The 23,218-nt window shown below is 41.4% G+C and overlaps 1 protein-coding gene across 3 annotated transcripts in view; it reads left to right on the forward strand.

Annotated features, from left to right (window-relative positions):
* Nucleotides 1-17,935, forward strand: part of acap2b (ArfGAP with coiled-coil, ankyrin repeat and PH domains 2b) — a 63,581-nt gene extending 45,646 nt beyond the window's left edge. The window contains exons 10-24 of one of the 3 annotated variants that reach the window (XM_072661212.1): nt 662-774; nt 1,241-1,292; nt 2,544-2,644; nt 2,879-2,984; nt 3,938-4,146; nt 4,775-4,844; nt 5,335-5,429; nt 5,682-5,869; nt 6,657-6,758; nt 7,187-7,279; nt 8,048-8,262; nt 8,637-8,746; nt 9,438-9,548; nt 10,582-10,643; nt 15,108-17,935. In XM_072661212.1, the coding sequence (XP_072517313.1) occupies nt 662-774; nt 1,241-1,292; nt 2,544-2,644; nt 2,879-2,984; nt 3,938-4,146; nt 4,775-4,844; nt 5,335-5,429; nt 5,682-5,869; nt 6,657-6,758; nt 7,187-7,279; nt 8,048-8,262; nt 8,637-8,746; nt 9,438-9,548; nt 10,582-10,643; nt 15,108-15,187 (1,707 nt within the window). In that variant the 3' untranslated portion in view covers nt 15,188-17,935. Of the gene's footprint in view, nt 1-661; nt 775-1,240; nt 1,293-2,543; nt 2,645-2,878; nt 2,985-3,937; nt 4,147-4,774; nt 4,845-5,334; nt 5,430-5,681; nt 5,870-6,656; nt 6,759-7,186; nt 7,280-8,047; nt 8,263-8,636; nt 8,747-9,437; nt 9,549-10,581; nt 11,135-15,107 lie in introns of those variants that run through there. The other 2 variants (XM_072661211.1, XM_072661213.1) reach the window with 2 other exon arrangements.
* Nucleotides 17,936-23,218: the final 5,283 nt, after the last annotated feature.

Here is a 23,218-nt window from a genome sequence, read left to right on the forward strand (position 1 = left end):
GCATCAGCCTCACTGTTTTGTTCCACGCTGTAGTTAAACCGTAGTTTCCAGCTCTCCATACCATTTATTATTATTAGAGTTAACATTTAGAATATACACTATATGGACAAAAGTATTGGGACGCCTGCTCATTGATTGATTCTTCTGGAATCAAGTATTTAAAGAAAAAGAAAAGAGTTAATTCCTGCTATTGTTGTAGTAACTGTCTCTACTGTCCAGGCAGTAAGGCTTTCTGCAAGATTTTGGAAGGGAACATTTCTGTGAGGATTTGATTGCATTCAGTGCCAAGAGCATTAGTGAGATCAGGATGTTAGATGATCACCACCGCACCTCATCCCCAACTTCCCAGCACCTCTCAAAAGCATTGGATAGAGCTCCACAGCTCAATGCTAGTGGAGTTTATAGCCCTCCAGAGATGGCCCTCCCTCTTCCCCATCCCTTAGCGTGGGCGAGACCAACACAGATGTCTGGTAGCTGAAGTGACAGAATGAGCACTCAGTGTCCGCCTCCAAATGTGTTGAGCTCCTGTGGTGTTGTGTTAGCAGCAGTTTGAGAAGAGGATGGAGGACATACCTGCTTCCGAAAGGTACCACTTTAACACAGGTGTGTGATTGTTTTTTGGCTGCTTTACTGAGTGTGTATACTCTGCTGTGTTTTGCAGGACTATTCGAATGACGACACCAAGCTGGAGTACAATGTGGACGCCGACAATGGAATCGTCATGGAGGGCTACCTGTTCAAGAGGGCCAGTAATGCCTTCAAAACATGGAACCGGTCAGTGCCCATGTTCACATTCCACAGAACGCAGTTAGTTCCACTGCTTCACAGCTCAGTGCTGGGGGGCTTTAGACCCCTCTAGTCCACGCCTGGCATTATTAGGCAGCATGGTACCAATAGGTTCATGTTCATCTGCTTCAGTGAGTCAATATTCTATTGGCAGTACTTCTCTACAGGGACTAGACAAACTTCACTGTCAGCAATGGGTACCACTTAAAGTAGCTAAATGGATGTGTTAGATGGGGTGTCCACAAACATTTGGACATACAGTGTTTGTCACTTTTTATTGTTTGATTGGGTTCTCTTTATCTAGTTTTGGGGATTTGAGGAATCTGATCACATTTAAGGTCAATTTATGCAGAAATACAAACAATTGTAAAGGGTTTGTCACACTGTCTCCTTAAACTGTATGAAATTTGCTTACCTTGTTTCTTTGTTTGTTTGTTTGTTTGTTTGTTTGCAGGCGCTGGTTCTCGATTCAGAACAATCAGCTAGTCTACCAGAAGAAGTTTAAGGTTAGTTTCATGTCTATTCTGGGATGAAATGAAACATCTGTATGAAGCACCTCTGCTCTGGTTATATCCCAGTGTTTTCAAGGGTCAGAATTCCATGTTGTGGTGTTTTGCGGTGCTTTTACACACTGCAACTTGTCCCATTCATTGTCAGTGAGACGCAGTGGTTCCGCCAGATGCGAGCGTGCGGTGCATCATTGCTCTGGCGCATCGAGTCCAGGGATGCAGTGCAGCAAAGATTTGAGCTGAGATGAACCTTACACAAATCAGTCCGGCCAGCGTGATGAGTCTGTGCACTCAGATGATGTTGCGTGATGAGTGTCCACAATTCAGCGTATGAAACAATTGTTACGTATTAAAAGTTCCGGTGAAGCCAGGAGGAAAATTATTGCTTATTATTGCAATTTAATCTTCCCTGTTCTTTTGAGCCATCCCTGACAAATTACAGAGACTCAAATCTGCGGTCCACGTTTTTATATATTTAACAACAGACCCTCAAAATTTACAGTCAGAGTAGGAAAATGTCTGGTTGGATGTAAACATCCTATGAAAAAGCCGGTGTTTAACACAAACGGGCCAGCTGAAGAGGGGGGGTTTCTTTGAACCGGAGCAGTGTAAATGCAGTGTTGTATTTACTGTAGTGCTCTGAAGTTGTGTCATGCTGTAGTCTGGGCACATGTGTCGTTCACATATTAGGAACTCTGAGTCTGGGACATCTTTGTTGATGAGTGAGATGAAGGTTTTCAGTCTTATAAAGTCAGTCTTTAGATGTCGTTTCAGTCCAACGCAGTGTTAGCTTGCTTTTAGAAACCTCATTATTCAGAGGGTCCAGTGGGTATATACTGTGGGTACTGTGGGTCACTACACAATGCAACTGGATTAGGCAGAATAGAGGAAAAACAGTAGAAGCACAAAACCTTGTATCTCTAAAATTACGTTAAAGGAAAAATCCTTCATTTTCTAGGCATTTTGGAGCATTTCTATTGGTCCATTTATTGTGAAATTCTGATGTACTGTTTTCTACACATTGTGAAGAAAATGAAAGATGTTTTGGTGTGACAGTGACCTAAATATGGACCAAACTAAACTTACACCTGGGGTTCAAAGTGGTCTGAACTGTATTTTTTATTTTTATTTATTTATTCTTCTTTTTTTTTTTCTTTCTTTTTTTTTAACAGATACAGCGTGATGTTGGTAATGTTCAGTATGTGATGTTATTCTGTATATGATCATGTTCTTTTCTTCATTACCCAGGATAACCCCACAGTGGTGGTGGAAGACTTGAGGCTGTGTACAGTGAAACACTGTGAGGACATTGAGCGCCGTTTCTGCTTTGAGGTGGTTTCTCCTACAAAGTGAGTCCAGTTTACTGCCACTACAGTCACTGAGTAACCTTAACCCAAAGCACATGCAGTCCTAAAGACCCTTCTACCAGTACTCTAGTACCAGGCCCTTTTTGCGCTTACCACAGTCGTAACAGTCATGTGAGGAAATTGGTGTCCAGATGAAGAGACCATTAGAATGGTTATTCTGCATGCTTAGGATCATCAGATTGTCAACCTGAATGTCTGTGTGTGCTGTTTGTGCAGGAGCTGTATGATGCAGGCTGATTCAGAAAAACTGAGGCAGGCTTGGATCAGAGCGGTGCAGAACAGCATAGCAACAGCGTTCAGAGACCGATCGGACGACTCAGAGGTGATTTGCTACTGTTTTTCAATTCCAAGCAATATATACTTGCATTCAGCTCAGTGTAAGACCTGGCCATTATGCCTATGACCATGATTACAGTGCAATCTGCTGCTTCACTTTCAGATTTACACATTCTTCCCTCACCTCAAATGAGCTTTAAGGCTGCTGTAGCCTAAATCATCACACACTCTCCTTTAGTAATTGCTAATAGACTTGCTTTAGACTTGCACTGTGTTTTCTGACAGTGTATGACTCACTGTTATCTATAAACATGGACTAAAGTATGGACAGAACTTCAGGCTTCTAGTTGAGAGTAACTGTTTTTAGCCACATGATATTCCTTTGCACACAAATAAATCAGTGCATTGTGACTGAATAATGCTATACAGAGATTTCGGTAACCAAAAATATAACATACTAAAATGTCCAAATATTTGTGGACACCCACTTCTAATGAATGCATTCAGCTCATTAAGTTGCACCCATTACTGATACAGATGTGAAAATGCAAACACACGCTTGTGTAGTCCCTGTCGAGAAGTACTGCCGATAGAATAGGACTCACTGGAGCAGATAAACATGAACCTACTTAATATTAGGCATGGACCAGAGGGGTATAAAGATGATTGGTACTGCATCCAGTACTTTTGTAAGCATCCCATCCATCCAATCGATATTCTGACCTTATTAACGCTATTGTCACTGAATGCAATCGAATAGAGGCTACCTTTATGGTATATAAACAGTCTAGTGAATCCTGAGAAATGTCTCGACACCCCCCCATATGCCGTGTGTCACATTGTCTCCTATAAATCAGCTCTGTGTGATGTAGTTAGCGCCATGTTAATTGGTGGGGTACAAGCCTCCATTATGTTGCTAGGGAAATGGGGTACATTTGACTATTCCTCTAGTGCTGCATGGAGACACACCTGTGATTACAGTCTGATGTGTTTTGACAGAAACTGGATAGAAAGTCCTCACCGTCCACAGGAAGTCTAGATTCGGCCTCTGAGTCCAGGGAGAAGAGTCTGAAAGGAGACAGTGCTTTACAGCGGGTGATGACCATTCAGGGAAACAGCACCTGCTGTGATTGTGGCCAGCCTGACCCCAAATGGGCCAGCATCAACCTGGGCATCACTCTCTGCATCCAGTGCTCTGGTATCCACAGGTACAGCAACACAAAAGTCTTTAGTGGAAAAAGACTGACCCTTTTGACCCATCTGTAGTACTGCAAAAGCAGCAGCAGAGTAGAGCTCCAGTTATCTCCAGTTATATATTTATATGATCTATACAGTCATTGGGGGAGGAGCTGGACCACTGACCGTATATATGATCTATACAGTCATTGGGGGAGGAGCTGGACCACTGACTGTATATATGATCTATACAGTCATTGGGGGAGGAGCTGGACCACTGACCGTATATATATGATCTATACAGTCATTGGGGGAGGAGCTGGACCACTGACTGTATATATGATCTATACAGTCATTGGGGGAGGAGCTGGACCACTGACTGTATATATGATCTATACAACCATTGGGGAAAGAGGCTGAACCACTGACTGTAAATATGATCTATACAGTCATTGGGGGAGGAGCTGGACCACTGACTGTATAGATCATATATATCATAGTGGGCATTCAGCCACTGCTGCTCTCACTGCTGCTGTCTTTAGGATTGGAAACTCTCTGGGGGTCGCAGGGTTTTCCTGTTTGCCAAGCACTAAGTTAGCATTTGGATTGTCCAAATAAAATACTGACCTCTAAACTTATTAATATTATGTCTCTGTTCAGGAGTTTAGGGGTCCACTTCTCCAAGGTGAGGTCATTGACGTTGGACACATGGGAGCCAGAGCTGCTTAAGGTGTGTGGAGTAAAGAGAAATTCTGTGTTGGCAGATGGGCATTTGGATGCAGAAACATTTAGTTTGCCTAGTCCTGCTGTACCCAAGTCATATCCAGACACAAACGTACACACACAAACACATTACTGTCCAAACACACATTACGTTACTATGACACTCGTCATATGATGTGTTGTTTAGTGAAAACCCCTCTACATAGACCATACTTCTGCACATTTTAATGAACAATTTATTTAAACAGTTAGTTGAGTTGAAGATTAAGATGTATGAAGATTCTAGCATGTTTTAGTTTTATCCCAAATATGTTAAATTCAGTAAATAAATGAAAAAACATTTCCTGTTGAGGATTTGTTTACTTATTTAGCATTTAAACATGTGATTCCGGTCTGGATTTAGGGATTTACTGTGTTTGGACGTAGTTGTGTTCTACAGTGGAGGATTTGGTCTGTGTACTGATTTGTATTATGTGCATTTTTTTGTCTGAGTGCAGTTGATGTGTGAGCTGGGAAATGGAGTCATTAATCAGATCTATGAGGCTCGAAGGGAGGAACTCGGTGCTAAAAAACCACAACCAGGAGCCCCCAGGTACGCACGGTCTCACACATAAACACACACGCAATTGCATAACAAAAGAAACACCAGCTGCACTTTACAGTGTGTAAAAGTGTTAAGAGGAATGGGCCAGTAGTAATGGTATGCAATTCTAATGATACTAATAAGAGATATTAATAATAAGATCTTGTTAAACACACCAGTAGTTCTCATTGAAATAAACCTGCTCTGTCTTTAACATGTTAAGTTGTTTTAAACCGACCCTGTTTCTCCCTCTCTCTTCAGGCAGGAAGTTGAATCGTACATTAAAGCGAAGTACGTTGACCGGCGGTTCGTCAGGCGGCCGTCAGATGAGGAGTTGAGGCTGAAGGTGGTGAGTTTGAGTAAACAGGAGAAACGCCTTAGTAACTGCTCCGAACCGCCCAGAGCTCCGCCCCCAACGCCTAAAGGCCGCCAAGAGACCGGCACATCAGGTGGGTCAACCACAACTGGGAACATTTTGCACCACAATAACACTGTTAGAAACAAAATCACAGCTCTGGCCAACTTTCTGTTTGTCTGCTAGATTCTGTCTCCTCCAGTCTGTCGCTCTGCAGCTTTCAGCTCTAGTGTAACTCTGGCTTTTACACTGCCAACTGTCAAAAGTTTGGGGACACCTAACATTCTTAGGTTGCTTACAGTTAAACGTAATCTGTGCTGCAGTTTCTGCTCTTTTAGTTGAGTTAGATTGGGATACAGTACCATACTTTCACTATAGTATAGTTTCTGCTTATTTAGTTGAGTTAGATTGGGATACAGTACTCATACTTTCACTATAGTACAGTTTCTGCTCATACAGTACCATACTTTCACTATAGTACAGGTTTAGCTCTTTAATTGAGTTAGATTGGGATACAGTACCATACTTTAATTATAGTACAGTTTCTGCTCCCCAAGCTTGTGATGGGCAGTTAGTTAGGCTTTCCCAAGCTTGTGATGGGCAGTTAGTTAGGCTTCCCCAAGCTTGTGATGGGCAGTTAGTTAGGCTTCCCCAAGCTTGTGATGGGCAGTTAGTTAGGCTTCCCCAAGCTTGTGATGGGCAGTTAGTTAGGCTTCCCCAAGCTTGTGATGGGCAGTGTTCGTCTGTCTGACGTTCTTTATTCTCAATCCTCTGTCTCTGACCTGCCCTCTGTCTCTGACCTGCCCTCTGCTTCATGACTAACTGCCCCCCTCCTGCCCCAATCTTCTGACCCCCATTCTTGACCCCTGGCCTTTGCGTAGCTGCGAGTGGTCTCGAAGAAGCCCGCCGCGAGTCGCTCTTCTGTGCAGATGAGTTAGACTCTCTCTTCTCCTACTTTGACACCTCTGCCAGGATGCGCAGTAGTAAGTACAGCTGTGTGTGTGTCCCTCTTCACTCTACACTCCGGTGCTGGGCTTTTCCTGCCGTTCCTGCTTTCTTTGAGCTGAGCTTTCTCACCATCATTCTCATTCTAATGCCACTCATTCTCAGAGGTGTTGGTGGCCTATTTGTCATTGTTGGAAGAAAACCTTGTGTCTCTGTAATGGTAACTTTGGTTCATTTTACACAGGATATAATCAACAAATAAACAAACAAATGATTAAAAGCTTTTCTTCACCAGCAGTGAAATCGTGACCTGTGGTTGTGGTTTTCCTTTGTTATAAAACTAGGGTTCACACATTCTGACTGTAGTGAAGCTCATTCAGTCATTCATGCCCATCTGCTTATCAGTCAGCGGCACCGTGTGCTTTCTGTCAGGCTGTCAGTAATTTGAGTTGTGTTTGTTTCACAGTAAAGAATGCAGACAGTGACATCCAGAACACAGCTGAGGGCAGCAGAGAGTTACTGGCTGCTGACCAGTCCACCAACAGCCTGAATGATGCAGGTCAGCAACCTGAATCCTCTCTTTCATTCATGTTCATGCTAATACTGCTATGTGATCATGTAAATTCTGTATATACACAATATGGACAAAAATATTGGGACACCTGCACATTCATCATTTCTTCTGAAATCAAGGGTATAAAAAAGGTTTCGCCGGCTGTTTTTGGAGCATTGCTGTGAGAATTTGATGGCATTCAGCGGCAAGAACATGTTAGTGAGGTCAGGATGTTAAATGATCACCACCCCACCTCATCCCAAAAGTATTGGATGGAGCACCATCTTCATTCCAGAGTACACAGTTTCACTGCTCCACGGCTCAATGCTGGGAGGGCTTCCTACCCCCCTAGCCCACGAGTGGCATTAGGCATGGTGCCCAAATGTTCATCGGCTCCAGATAATCCTACCCTATTGGCAGAACTTCTCTAAAGGGACTAGACAAGCTGCGCTTGTGCCTTTGCACATCTGTGTCAGCAGTGGGTGCAGCTTAAAGTAGCTCAATCCATTTATTAGAGGAGCTGTCCATATACATTTGGACATATTCACTGCAATTCACTGAAATCTCCCCCAGGAGTAGTACTTCAAGCCCCCATGGTAACTTAAATAGTATGATTCCTGCTAATAGACGCCTGTGCTGTCTTTTACTCAGGGCTGTCTGTGGGGAATTTTGAATTTACGCCGTCACACAGCCTGCACTACAAAAACCTATCCAGCTTCAGGGCTTTAGGGTCTGTCCTTTTTGACATTGTGTCTCTGATTGTGTTTCCTGCAGAAGCAGCAGAGCCGCAGTTGTCTCCATGCACCAGTAAAGAGCTGGTGGTGTTTATGGAGCCGAAGGACTATTCCCCTGGCCTGCAGCTGTACTGGGCAGCTTTCACCCGCAGCCTGCCCAACATGGCTGAAGCTTTGGCTCATGGAGCGGAGGTGAACTGGATCAACACCGAGGAGGAGAAGAGGACGACGCCTCTAATTATGGCTGTGCATGGAGTGAGTTTGGGATTAGGGGTGGGGTGTTTTTGGTGTGAAGTGTTTGTACTGTGAACTTTTCTGGGGAAGTTTTACACTAGGTGTTGAAACATTGCTGTGAGGAGCTTGTATGATCTGATTAGATTGCATTCAGCCTCGGTAAGTTCAGGTACTGATGTTGGGTGATCTGCTCTGCCACTCCAACTCAAAAAGGTACTAGATGGAGCTCCATCACTCTAGAAAACACAGTTCCACGCCTCAACAGCCCAGTGCTGGAGGGCTTAATACCAGTGTTGGGCACTGGGCATGGTTATCTTAGGCTTAGGAAAGACAATGCATCTTGACTGTTTACTCATCCAGACATACTCAGTCATACTCACACATCTCTCTTTCAGGGCTCTCTGGTCACCTGTGAGTTCTTGCTGCAGAACTCGGCAAGCGTAAACCAACAGGACAGCCAAGGCAGGGGGCCGCTGCACCACGCCACCATCCTCGGCCACACAGGGTGAGTTTCCTCTGGACTGGTTTGATAGGTGATGGGGTATTACTGTTTAAGCAATGATTAGAATGCCTGTTTTCCCTGAATCCGTGCATTGCAGCGCCACCTTGTGGTGTGTCATTACTGTAGCTTTAGTTGGAATGTCCCAGGAATTTCCCATTTTACTGGTAAAGCAGGTAAACCTAATATACCGTATCATATTTGATTATCTATTTAACTGATAATTGAGACTTTTATGGTGTCCAAAGAGTTAATTAATTCTTGGACCCCCTAGGACCCCCAATATTTCACACTCACACACCAGAGTAGATGTGCCAAACCTATAGACCATGTCAGCAAGTTTTAGTGCCCTATTCTTAAGATTCAGCACCTTCAGTGTACAGTGATTAATCTCTGTTTATATCTAAGGGGCTTAGTTTATTTTTTATATTAATTCATTAATAATAATATCTAAAAATAAGCTAATCTTGTTCACACTTCAGTTTATTACTTTATTTAACTTTTCCAGCTTAAAAATAAAGGATTTCTGTTTAAATAAAGGGGAGATAGTTTATTAATACTGATCAGCCTCATAGTTGTGCGTTCTCAGTCCTGTGTAAAAACCCTGAATGATTAACTGTAGTTGCGGTTAGTAGAGTAGGATGTAGAGGTTTCTCTGGACATTCAGTGACCTTTTATGGAAAATGCTGTTTTGCAGGCAAGTGTGTTTATTCCTGAAGCGCGGAGCCAATCAGAATGTGTCGGATATTGAGGACAAGACGCCGCTGTCGATTGCGGTAGAGGCAGCTAACGCAGACATCGTAACACTGTGAGTTATACCACTGTCCTGTCATACCCAAACATTGTTGTTGTGTTTTTTATTATTTGCTGTCATAAATTCAGCACATTTTATAATTCCGGCAATCAGCTATTTTTAACCCCTTATTTTTTTTAACCCCTTGTCAAAAAATCTTCCAGTCATTTTAATATACTGGTTAAAATTCTGAATCAGCAGGTTCAGGGATGACCTTCTGACCTTTTTTGACACATGACATTTAATTTCAAGTCATAATAAATGTCTCCTTTTGAGTCCTAATGTTCATACTTCAGGAAAAAAAAGCTAATTCTTAAGAAAATCTTTCTCCTTTTTTAAAAAAAAGCTTTCTCTTCAGATAAATTCTGACATTTGATACTCTTCAAAAAAGGCTTTTAAATCTTATCATAACATTTGATTTTGAAATAGTGGAATTACTAGAATTCATGTCTCATTTAACACAAGGTTGTTCTTAAAGTGCAATTAATTTTACATAAGATAAACAACAGCTTTCTAATGTCAGACCACAGTTCTAACCATTACCAGGGAGGATTTGTTCCTTTGTTCCTGTTTCCTCCAGCATCACTTCTAGCTCTTGTTTACTGATATATTTTTTAATGTTTCTTCTTCATTTTGAACTGAATAATAGAAAACATCAAATGTCTCACACGCTTAATTATGAGCTATAAAATACAGCATAATAGGCCACATTATGAATGGCTTTATTAGAAAGCCACTAAGAGTGTCTTAAGAAAATCTTAGTCTTAAGAGAATATGAGAGAACTACTTTGTTTTTGTTTTTTTTAAGAAGATTCTTGGCGTTTAAGAACAAAAGTTTGTATATTTTTGTTAGAAAAGCTTTTTCTGGTTGTAGAATCTGGACTTGAATTGTTTCTGTCCTATAAAATTGCAGCATGCTTTTATAATAATGAAAGAAATCAGGATTGCAACTAATTCCATGACAAAGAGTGTTCCTCTATACATGCTGAAGGATTTGCTTCTTTACATGTAAATAAACACCCTGCCTTTATCTGCTCTCTCGCTGCAGGCTGCGGCTGGCGAAGATGAACGAGGAGATGCGCGAGTTGGAGGGGCCATATAACCCCACAGGTCAATACTCCTCTAACAGCCCTACTGAGATGCAGTACAGGAAGTGTATAGAGGAGTTCATTAGCATACAGCTCGGAGAGTCCTAGCATTGAGCCCCTCAGCACACCTTCACCAATGCCTTTTAAACACAGTAGGATTTACAGGATCAATTTGCACAGTCAGCTTTTTTTGGGTTAGGTGTTAAAACAGAGGGTCACTTTTAATTACAGTGAATTAAGGTCCTTTTCACTCACTAATGCTGGTAAAACACTCAGTGGGCTTATTTTTAGCCTTCCTGTCCTTCATGCAGTCAGCCAGGTACGTTAGCAGGATTTGATTTGGTTCAGGTTTGGATTCATTAGAAACGGATTTAATGCATCAAATGTCACCATGCTTCGATTGAATTTGATTCATAGCAAAAATCTAATCAGATCTAATTTAGCAATTTGAGATTGTGGTGAAAAGTAAAGTTTTTATGATTATGAATTTAATTTGGATGAATTGTTTTAAAGTTTTTAATAGTACAAATTTGAATTTTATATTTATTTTTTTAAATATTATATATTTATTATATAAAAAATAAATAAATAAATAAATAAATAGATCATTTATTGAACATTAATATTTTGGAATTTTTTTTAAATACAGAAAGGTGTTACAAAAAGTTTTTTTGTGGTGCCATAAAATAAACAGTTTTTGGTTCCATGAAGAACCCTGGTTTTTGAAGAACCTTTAAATTGGTGAAGAACACATTTCTATTACAAACATGTTTTTATGGAATCAAAAATGGTTCTTCAATGGCAACCCTCGAAGAACCCCTTTGTAGCACCTTAATTTTATTTTTTTAAGAGTGTGTAACCGTGAAACCACCATCAGAGGCTGGGTGCAGCCTATCAGAGTAAAATGGGTTGGGGGTGGGTGTGGCATGTCTTATGGACACACATCCACACTCGAATGACTGCCCCCATTATCTACAGTTTATAAACTCAAGAAACAAAGCTCAAAGTTCTAATGGAGAACCTTGTTTTGGTCTGTGCAAAACCAAGGGTCATTCCTAACATGGAGAATATAAAATATCTAATAGTATAAACTTTGGAGAACCCCACATTAGTAATGCAGCCACAAGTCTTAATAACTCTGACTGCCTGAAGGACACGAAGACCTTACCTAAACATGAACATGTTTAAAACACAGGATTAAAAACGTACTAAATCTTCCAGTATTGATTTAAGTGTGTCCAGTAACTGGATACGTGGATAATGTTGCATGATCAGATGTTTTTTTTTTTAATTATTATTTTATTTCTATAAATATATACTGTTAGTAATAATTCAGACCGTGTTGTAGAAGCACATGTGCGACAGTAGCCTTCTGTAAGGTCAATGCAAGAGGACAGAGTAGCACCTTATCTACAGTGTGCCGCTGTATTTCTTTCTCACCTGGTTTTGGTGCTGAAACTGTTCATCATAGTAGCAAAAGCTTCAGATCAGATCATTAGGACAGTCATATCTTATCAGTATAGTCTGTGGTGCCAGTATACATTCCTAATATGCACTGTAACTTAAAGTGGTACTTGGGTGGAGATGATCTCCGTTCTCTCTCTCTCTCTCTCTCTCTCTCTCTCTGTATTTCTATATATTCAACATCTTAAAAGGTTAAATCAGTAAGATTTTCTTACCTCCATCTAGTCGTCCTATATTTCTATGGGTTTAACATAATAAAATATGCATTTTGTTTTGTAAAGTACTCAATTTTCATAGCAATGAGGATTATTTTTAGCCCATAATAATTTTTCTTACTGATTTGACCATTACAGGTGATGTCTTACACACCTGAGAAAGTTACTTATTTTTTTAATATTTGTTTTTTTTACTGCAACTGATAATATATAGAGGTATAATTTGCATTTTCTGAAAAGTAAGTGTATATATGAGTATATTTATGTATCAGAGACTATTTAAGTGACAGTTAAATGTGTATACATCATAATATATATCAAAAGCAATCTATCTAAACAGATCGGTCTTGTTAGTCTGCGTTGCACAAGAAAGCGAGTGCCAAAATGATTGTAGTGTTTCTGCTTGTGGATTTTTATTATGCTGTAACGCTGGATTTCGCCACAAGAGGGCAGGCTGATCGCAGATCTGATCACTTCTCTATGGGGTCTCTTGGAGCAGCTGTTCTTTTTGCCTCTTTCTCCTTTCATTCAAACCTTTTAATGTTTAAGGAGGCTCTGTTTTTTTCCTTTGCTTTCCCTCACAGCTTCACTACTGTTCTCTTTAATGCTGTTTGCCTGTATTCTCACACTCTGGCCTAAATGTGCTAATGCTCTTCTTGAATGTCATGGGACCACAGTCTCAAACACAAGGCTAAGACTATAAACTGTTCATATCGACATGTAGACGTTGCTGTAATGTTTTGGGTAGGGCTGGGCGATATAAATTGTCTATACTGGTGTATCATGATGGTGGTAGTGTTGATGCAGCTACTCCAAAAGTACATAATTTAAACTGTATTTAGTTTAATTAATAAAGTAGTTAGATAGTTAGCTAGCTGTATGTATGTATATATATGTGTGTGTGTGTGTGTGTGTGTGTGTGTATATATATATATATATATATATATATATATATATATATATATATATATATATATATATATATATACACACAGCTGGCACATCTAACTACTTTATTAATATATATATATATGTCTTCTTACCTTTTGAATTCAGTTATGAACAAAAAAAAAATATATATATATATATGTGCATCTTCAAAAATCTGAATATTATAAAAAGTAGTTTATTTGTTCATAACTGAATTCAAAAGGTAAGAAGGTAATAAAATTAACTGTTTTCTAACATATATATTAGTGTATATAGTGTATACGCATATACATCCATGTGTATAATATATATGATTTGAAACTGAGTGAATCTGGTAGTACATTGTGTAAACATTTCATGTTGAGTGGACCAATAGAAATGGTCCAAAATGTTGGAAATCCAGTTCTGCTGCATCTGTAATCTGTGATCCTTTAGAATTACGCTCCCAGTGGTTACCGTGGTGATCTGTGAAGCAGGAAAGCAGTTGATTGGCCTCTTTGTATCCCACCTGCTCCTCACAAAGCCCCGCCTCCAGAGACAAAGATATTTTGGAGGGAAAACCTGGCGGATCGATTCTGAGAGCATCTCTTTAGTCAGCTTTATCGCTCAGCCTTACAGACGTGCACCTTACTCTGCTGCAGTGACAGTAAACAGCCTGCTGATGGCTTATGAAATGTGTGTGTGCTCGTGCTCTTATCATGAAGAGACTGTGGTCAGACTTCATTTCTGCTCTCTGCCTCTCTACGCTGATGCTAACACACACACACACACACACACACACACACACACACACACACACACACACAGTCATTTCTACTGAGCCTGTTCTAATCTTCATCATCTGAGGACTGTGAGACGAACTGAGCGAGAATGTATAAACCTTCACACTGTCTGTCTGATAAAGGTGGAGGGATCTGATGGACCTTTCTAATAAATCTCTTGTTTCTGGACTTGGCTTTGTGCTGGTCTCTCTCTCGCTGTCTGTCTGTCTCTCAGTCTGTCTGTCTCTCAGTCTCTGTCTGTCTCACAGTCTCTGTCTGTCTGTCATTTTCTCTATCTTTCTCTCTCTCTGCGCTCTGTGGCGCTGCTGCTGCTGCTGCTGCCGCTGCTGCCGCCCTCAGGAGAAGGTCCGGCGTGTTCTGGCCTGAGTTAAGATCTTGTGTAAATTGACATTAGAGAATCTAGAGACTCACTGTGTCGAGTGTTTAACCCATGATGGTCAACTGTGTTGTGTTTTTTCCTCCTTCTCCTCTTTCTTCTTTCCCATCTCCGTTATCTCCTCCCCTTCATCTTCTCCTTCATCTCCTCTTCATCTTCTTCTTCATCTCCTTCATCTTCTCCTTCATCTCCTTTTTCATCTTCATCTTCTCCTTCATCTCCTTTTTCATCTTCATCTTCTCCTTCATCTTCTCCTTCATCTCCTTCTTCATCTTTTCCTTCATCTCCTTTTCATCTTCTCCTTCTTCATCTTCTCCTTCATCATATCCTCTTTATCTTAATCTTATTCTTCTCTATCTCCTCTATCTTTTCCTCTTCATCTTCTCCTCTTCATCTTCTTCCTTATCTTCTCCTCCTTCATCTCCTTTTCATCTTCTCCTTCATCTTCTTCATCTCCTTCATCTCCTCTTCATCTTCTCCATCTCACTCCTGTGTTCTTCATCTCGTGCTCCTCATCCTTCTTTTCCCCTTGTCTGCTTATAACTCCTCGTTATTTTCCTCTTTCTCTTCCTCCTCTTTCTGTTCTTCCTCCACCTTTTTCACCACCTATTTATCCTCCTCCTACCTCTTCTCCTCCTCCTCTTCCTCCTTCTGCACCTTCTCCTCCTTCCAAACTTCTTTACTCTTCTCCTTCGTCTCCTTCTCCTTCTTCTTCACAGGTGATGAAACATATCAGGACATTTTTCAGGACTTTTCTCAGATGGCATCAGACGACCCAGAGAAACTTCACCGTTTCTGAGCAGAAGCAGCTCAGAGTCCGGCCAACCTCCTAACTCAGAGAGAACGGGAGACGGCGTAGCTCTCCTGTTATTAAACACAGCACAGGGGTCATTTAGGATTGTGTTTAGTTGGATATGAATTATATATAGGGCTGTTCTGCATTTCCTGAAATATTGAAACAGCCCAATCTTAGTTTGTCAGTTGGTGAATTTTAGGATGAGTTTTAAAAGTTTCTTCTGTCTCAACTTGTTAAACTGACCCGTCACAAAAAACCCAAAAATCAGATCAGAAGAAAGTGTCCGACGTGTTCCTCTAAAGAAGGGAAGGATGAGGACGCCTCTGTTTTTTAAAACCACTCAATTTTAAAGTGATCACTAAATAATTGCGTCCTCGTCACATATGTGTACACACATTACTCCACAAACTATAATCCTAGTGTAGCGTGTATCTGTCTGTCTGTCTGTCTGTCGTTTTGCATGTTTGGAAGATGTGTGTTATATTTAGCACTTTGGTCTTTAGTTCTGGGAGGTCACAGACGCTCATCTCACTGAACGTTGTCCAGCACTCAGCATGCCGGGGTTTATAATCGTCAGTACAGAGCCTAACGTTAAGAGGTGGATGTCGTTATTGTTGTTTTTCTGGTGGATTTTTAAGGAGCTGTTTTTACTGGTTTTTATTATCTTGACTGATTGTGAAAGTGTCGTGACGTTTTGTTTGTTTGTTTTTTTTTAGTTTTTGTTGCAGTGCCGAGTCTTAGCTGGGCAGCAGTGAGCGGTAGTGGTGTATTACAGTGGTCTACTGGGGTTTTCATTTAGGAGCTGAAGCAGGTTGTGCAGTTCGGCCTGCAGGAGAGCCCTGTTGAACCGGACTTTTGGAGAATAGCTCGTTTTTGATCATGATCAAGGTGCAGTGGAGCTTCCTGGGACTTGGAGGCAGCAAATGCTTGCCTTCACCCTTCCAGCACTGGTGGCATCTAGTTCGTCTAGCTCACAGACACCTGATTTAGCAGTTTGCTGCCAGGTTTAGTGGGAGTGTTTGAGTAAACGGTGTTGGACCTCAACCCTCCAGAACCATGGTTTGGATCTCCAGCTTTTTAAAGTGATCGTTTTTGTAAGCAATCGTGTCTCGACGGACTACATTTGTGGTGAAGGGAAAAAAAGAAAATGGGTTAATAAGATTTTTTGGCTGAAGTATCACTTTAAATGTCAAAAAAACAAAAAGAAAGAAATTCTGCAGTGTTTAAACTCAGGAGCTGCGCTTTACAAAACAGTGTGAACAGTGATGGAACCGACCAGTCCTCCTCCAGAATGACTTGGACTGAAAGCTCTTTACTTTGACCTTCATTAAAAGTTGAGAACATTTCTGGTCTCTTCTGTAGTTACCAGTTTGGAGATATGAAGATTTTTTATTTTTAGGATAGTGATAATGTGTGGACTGATCAAGCTCCAAATCTTAAGGCTTCTTAACTTGTAATGGAGAACAGTGTAAAAAGATTTTACTCAAAGTCATTTGGAGCATTTCTATTGGTCCATTTATCATGACCTTGTAAAGAACAACTGCCAGATTCACATTATGTAAAAAAAATTAATTAATAAATATGACAAAATAATGCGCCAATATCCACTAATGGACGAAAGTATTGGGACACACCTCTTAATCATTGAATTCATATATTTCATTCTGTCTCATTCAGGCCACAGATGTATAAAATCAAGCCCCTAGCCATGCAGTCTGCCTTTCCTACACACATTAGTGAAAGAATGGGTGGTTCTAAAGAGCTCACTCCAGTGTGGTTCTGTATGTAATAGGAGACACCGTTGCACCAACAACAACAAGTCAGCTGGTGAAATTTAGACCTTCCCTCCTAGATCTTACTCCATCAGCTGTGAGTGGTGTTATTATTGAACAGTGGAAGAGTTTAGGAGGAACAGCTCACAGAGAGCAGCTCAGTGTCCACCGAGTGTCAGACTAGGTAAAGTTACAGAGCGGGGTGGTCAGGGCCGAGTGCTGAGTTAAGCTGACTCAGTAACTGCAGAGCTCCAGACCTGCTGCTGCTGTTAGAGCTTAGAGCAAAGGGGGACCAGCTCCATATTTTATTAATGCTGTTGGGTTTAGAATGGGATGTAGTCATAGAAGCTCCTGCAGGTGTAATGTGGAGGTGTCCCAATACTTTTGTCCACATAGTGTACGTGTTTATTGCTGTATGTAGATCTGTGTGTGTGTGTGTGTGTGTGTGTGTGTGTTACGTGTGGCCTTATTCATAAGAAAAGTTTGCTGGTCTGGAATTTGGATGACCCGTGCAGTGTCCAGGGAAGCAAGGCCTCATTGCATAGTCTTCCAGTCCTCCATCGCAGTGTCAGGGTGAATTACTGAGTATTACAGAGTCTGTAGACATTCAGTTCAGCACACAAGTGAACCAGTGTGTGTGTGTGTGTCATGCGTCTCTTTTCGGCCTGTGATTGTAAATTGTGTACATTTGTACATACGCATGCTTTAGGGTTTGTGTGCTTTTGTTGTTGTGTTTGTTTTTTTTTTTCTTAAATATAAAATTAGTGGTACTTGAAATATATATTAATAAGCTTGTCTGTGTTTTCTGTTTATTTTCATGTTCTGAGCTTGTCTGTAAGCAATGCTCTGTACTCAGTTATATGTACATGTTCCAGGAGATTTCTAAGGAGATAATTCTTTTCCCTGCAGATGTTGAGTTTCTCGACCGATGAAGCTGTATTTTCTGTATGATTTTTATAAAGCATTTTATTCTGTTGGCTTTTATGGATCCGAAGGTTTTTTTTTTCCTTTAATGTGGTCTGTGTGTAACATGTCCTCTTCAGTCTAATGATTTACCCTAATTCAGTTAAGCTCTCTAAACACAGTGCCCTGGTCCACCTCCCCAGCCGGACTATAATCAAATCAGTTGGATCGTTCATCACTCGCTCATTAACACAGTGTGTGTGTGTGTGTGTGTGTGTGTGTGTGTGTGTGTGTGAGAGAGTGTGTGAGAGAGAGAAATGTACACCATATGTACAGACTTTCAGCTCTGGCCCTCAGCTTTTCAGTCACGTTCAATCTACCCCCACCCTTCACTGTGATTTTGCAGGTGTTTAAGCAGTCTGCCCCCTAGTGGAGCCCCCTGTCATTGTATCTCCTGCACTCTGTAGAAATACACAACACACTACAGTAAATCAGTACCTCGTCAGCAGGTAAACTCCTTTTTCGAGCAGCCTATAAGTTTAGTCTCTATCTTTTCCAGGTGTTAAAGTTTTCCGCAATCCAACACCCACCCCGTCACCTCACATTACAGTCCTACATTTCCCTTGCGATAAACTAGAAGGGCCGGATGTGGCTGCTGGTGCTCCAGGTTTCCTCACTGGATTCAGATCTACAGCAAATCTGCTGCTTTTGGAAGCTGGAGAACGGCAGACACTCAGACCTGCTCCGTTCTGCACTGGGATTCCCTCCTTTTTCATTTACAGAACTTCCTTCTCATGTTTTTTTAGTTGTAAAAGCAGACGTTGGGTTTCAGCAGCTCGTGTAAAGACTAACACACTGAAGTTTAGCACCTTTTTCCACAGAGACGTGAACCTGAATATGACATTTCTGCAGAAGCTTTTAGTTTCTAAACTGTTGGGTTTTTTTCACGGCTCTGAAATGTGAATTTAAGCCCCAGTTAAAAGCTGTTTGGTGAAGCTGAGCAAGATTCTGCTTCCTTACCTGCTCGTGTTTCTGCTTTGTGGTGGTTTTTATTTTTTCAGCTCTGAAACTCGCTGTTCTTTCAAGCTTATTAGATCTAATTTGGGATCATTTATAAAAAGTCGAACACTAAATATCATGGTGGTAAGAGCTCTGGGCTATTGGTGACAGGGTTGTGGGTTTGATACCCGGGCTTGGCAAGCTGCCACTGGCTGCCCACTGCTCTGGGTGTGTGTGTGTGTGCTCACTGCCCCTAGTTCAAATATGTGCACCTTTACCTTTACCAGGATTTATTAAGCAGCATCTATTGAGTATTCTAAGTTGGTATAGGCATCGGTACTAAGTATCTGTATTGGAAAGAAAAAAGTGGTATCAATGCATCCTTTATTATTATTATTATTATTATTATTATTATTATTATTATTATCATTACTATTATTATTATTATTACTATTCTTATTATTCTTATTATCATTACTATTCTTCTTCTTATTACTATTCTTCTTATTACTATTATTATTATTATTATTATTCTATTACTAGTACTGTTATGACAACAGCAACATTAAAGAGGAAGTTAGTAGACCAGTAGTGTAACTCTGGGTGTCTCAGCTCAGTTGTAGTATGTTGGTGGTCAGCAGACCTTCCTCTACAAATAACAGATTTACAGCCCATTACTACTGCTGCGATTACGCACTCTCTCACTCCGCCGTGTCAGATTTTCCTCATGGCGCTCGGGCTCCGCAGCCAGCCGTGTGTCCTGGAGGGAAACCTGTGGTCAGATTCCCGCTGAGCGGCGGAGAGCCACTGCTGGAGCCCTTTCTCCTCCATAAAACTGAAATGTGAACAAGAGCGAAAAAAGACCGAGCTCCATTAAAGTCATTCATTCAGCTGAAGATGCCAAACACACTGAGCTACAGCTCATCCCGTCTGCAGCTGCAGTTCCAGATAGTTTCTGCTTTCCCTTTGTCCCGGATGGTGTGGTGTCCTTAGCCTGAGAGTTTTAAGAATATACAGTCACCCCAAAGTGTGATCAATCAGCCGAGACACTTTGGTGTCTAAAGTTAGCTTTGGAGCTAAAGCTAATGTAGCACTAGATAAGTTACGGAAAGGCTAGTGTTAGCTAGGTTACTTGTGGAACCCTGGTTCTCTGCATCAGGGGTCAGGGATCTCAGCACTTTGCCTCAAATTAACAAGCAGAGCATGGCTGACCAACTGCACTTCAGGTTTGTTTATTGTTTTGTGGATTTCAGTCCAACCAGCCGTCACACAAAACCACCACACTGGAACCAAGAAAAACACTTTTACTGGATTAACACAAAGGAAATTCTAAAATTCATTGGAATGTGTGGCTGGATCAGGAACCTGACCACATGAAGATCTGCAGACACTTTAGGATGAACCCTGCGGAAAAATAACAGCCTGGCCAGCTCAAGGTGGTCAAGCTGGCGAACCAGGTTGACCATCTTGGCTTTTGGTGTGTTTTCCTTTGATTGGTTGACCAGCATGACCACCACAATCAAATGCCACATAACACAATGCTGATCAACCAGCTGGCTAACCAGCATAGGGTATGTTTTTCTCTGGATGACCAGCTTTTCAACCACCTTGACCATCAAAGGCAAGCTTAGACCATCTAAAACCAGCTACCAGCAAAAGCTGGCCTTGAGCTGGACTTTTCAGTGTTGCCAAGATATCGACAGAGTGATGAGATGTGTCGCCAGGGGTCGTTTTAGCCTTCTCGCCCAATAAAACAGGAGGCTTTCAGATTCAGGATCTCGTGCTGCAGTTCTCACTGCTTTCAGCTTTTTTACTGATAAAAACCTCATAAAACTCCTCATTTTGCCAGAACAACAAATCCTTAATGACCATTTACATGGAATTTTACTCTCCAATTACATTTTTACTAGTAAACACTCCTAATTCCAGATATTTACAGCATAACTCTGACTAGTAAAAAGTCCAAAGATCTGTAAAGGAATGTAAAACTAATGTAGTTTTGACTAGCTGTAATGTGCATTTAGGACATAATGTATAATATCTATAATATCAATTTCAATCTACCATTTGAGTTTATACTAGTAATAATAGTAATAATAATAATTATTGATATCTCAAACAGAATTACAGTTTTTACTATAAAAATAAATAAAGAAATAGTCGTCCTGGTAATAAGACTAGTCATGATGGCTTTATTATTATTATTATTATTGTTATTATTATTTTATTCATACTGAGATTTTTATAGCTGATCTCTAAAATAAGAGTTTTGACTGGGTGTCCCGGCCTTAGAGCCCTGTCTGAGAGCGCAGCATTTCAGACAGTATTTAACAGGATTTCATGCCTGAGGCTAAACAGACGGATTTTTAATGATCTGCTTATGTACTTTGAGACGCCTGCTCATTCACTTTCCTCTAAAATCAAGGGGATTAAAAAAAGAGTCTATTCTGCTTTTGATTGAGTAACCGTTTCTACTATTTGGGGGCAGTTGTGAGGATTTGATTGCATTCAGTGACAAGAATGTTTGTATGGTCAGGATGTTCACCACCTCACCTCATCTCCAACTCCCCAACTCATCCCAAAAGTCCTGGACGAAGCACCACCACCATCATTCCAGAGAACACAGTTCTTCCACTGCTCCACAACTCAATTCTGGGGGGCTTCATACCCCTCTACTAGCCCACGTCTGGCTTTAGTATGTCATGCTTATGTGCTCCAGAGAGTCCTATTCTATTGGCAGTACTTCTTCTCTACAAATCTGTGTCAGCAATGGATGCATTGCTACTTAAAGTAGCTGAATGCATTTATTAGAAGTGGTGTCCACAAATATTTGGACATGTATTATACATGTCTTGCTATGTTTGAGCACTTTCAGACACACCTGCTTGGAGGAAAGTTGCAAATCAAGTCACACAGTGTCAGAAACACAGAGATCACTGAACACCTCCACAGGTTTGAGGCGAGTGTGTGATGATGTAGGTCTTGGCTACTTTCGCTAAGTGCTGTATTCATTCCTCTCTGTGCGTCGTCATTGTTGTGCTCCTGGTGATTCTCGCCGAAAAGGAGGGCTTACAGTTCCGTCACACGTCTGATTCAACACCGTGATTCAAATGTGTGAACATCTCCCTTTTCTTGGCCACCCCTGACTTTCCATCCCACTCAAAACCACTCAGCCTAATGAGGGCCCGCTGCAGTGGACCAAAGTGCCCCATTTCCTGCCCTGTACTAAAACGTCTGCGTCCATTCCAAAAGCTGACCCCTCCGACTGGCACAGCGCTCATGATTTCACCGTGAAAGAATGACTCACGTTTCATATTTTGGAACCCTCAGCCACAGGGAATCCAAACAGTGCTCGCTGTATTTACCAGATGATGATGAATGAACGTGGCATGAATAGGCACCCTGTTCACACCACAGTCTCTCCTAATGGGAGGAAAATGCTGGACGTGTATCACTCTGTACCATTCGTCCACCCACCTCTCCACATCTCTTCTACTGCTCTTCTCTTTTTCCCTCTCCCTGTTCTGTGCCCTGATCCACGCTGGCTGTTTATTTCTCTAGCCCTGATTTCCCAGAATGCCTTGGCCCCAGTGTCCAGTCTCGCCAGGCCCTTTTAAAAGTCGGGCCCTCTGGGACCCTGCGGCTGGAAAATCCACCGCGCTTTAAACGGCTAAACCTGACCCAGGGTCTGGCCTCCAGCTGCGAGCAGGACAGCCAACACAGGTTAGCCCAGGCTGAGGATGGCCTGTTAAACTTTCCCAGAGTTCAGTCCGGTTTATTTTACTACATACACCTTATAGTTGAAGTCATTGGCCATAATATCAGAAACACATACAAGCAAGGCCATGTAGGCTGGGGTTTAACTCAATTAAAAGAGCAGAAACTGTATTATAGTGAAAGTATGGTTCTGTACCCCAATCTAACTCAACTAAAGAGCAGAGAAACTGCTCCACAGTCATCAGTGACCACTTTCTGACCACAAGGCCACTGTAAGCTGGGTAGTTTTGGTTCTGTTCTAAAGTATTTAAGAAACTTGAGGCCTTCTTTGAACCTGGCATTGAGGCACCATCTAAGAATGTAAACACCTCTAATAGTAGTAAAGAACATTATCAGATATTTTATCTTTATTTATTTGTCAATTTTTTCTTCTTTTCCTTCCAATTGGGTACTGCCAATTAACCCACCCGTTCATAACTCCCCCCAGCACTAGCAATACTCCGGCTCCACCGACAACATCGTGTCGGCCAACATCGCTTAAGAGTAATGAGTGGCCATCTATCCATCTATTGTGCACTCTCTGACTCGGCCTGCTGATGGCAAAGTGGCATGACTCGGGATTTGAACTTGCGACCCTCAGGCC

Source organism: Salminus brasiliensis, chromosome 17, assembly GCF_030463535.1.
Source record: "Salminus brasiliensis chromosome 17, fSalBra1.hap2, whole genome shotgun sequence".
NCBI lineage: Eukaryota > Metazoa > Chordata > Actinopteri > Characiformes > Bryconidae > Salminus > Salminus brasiliensis.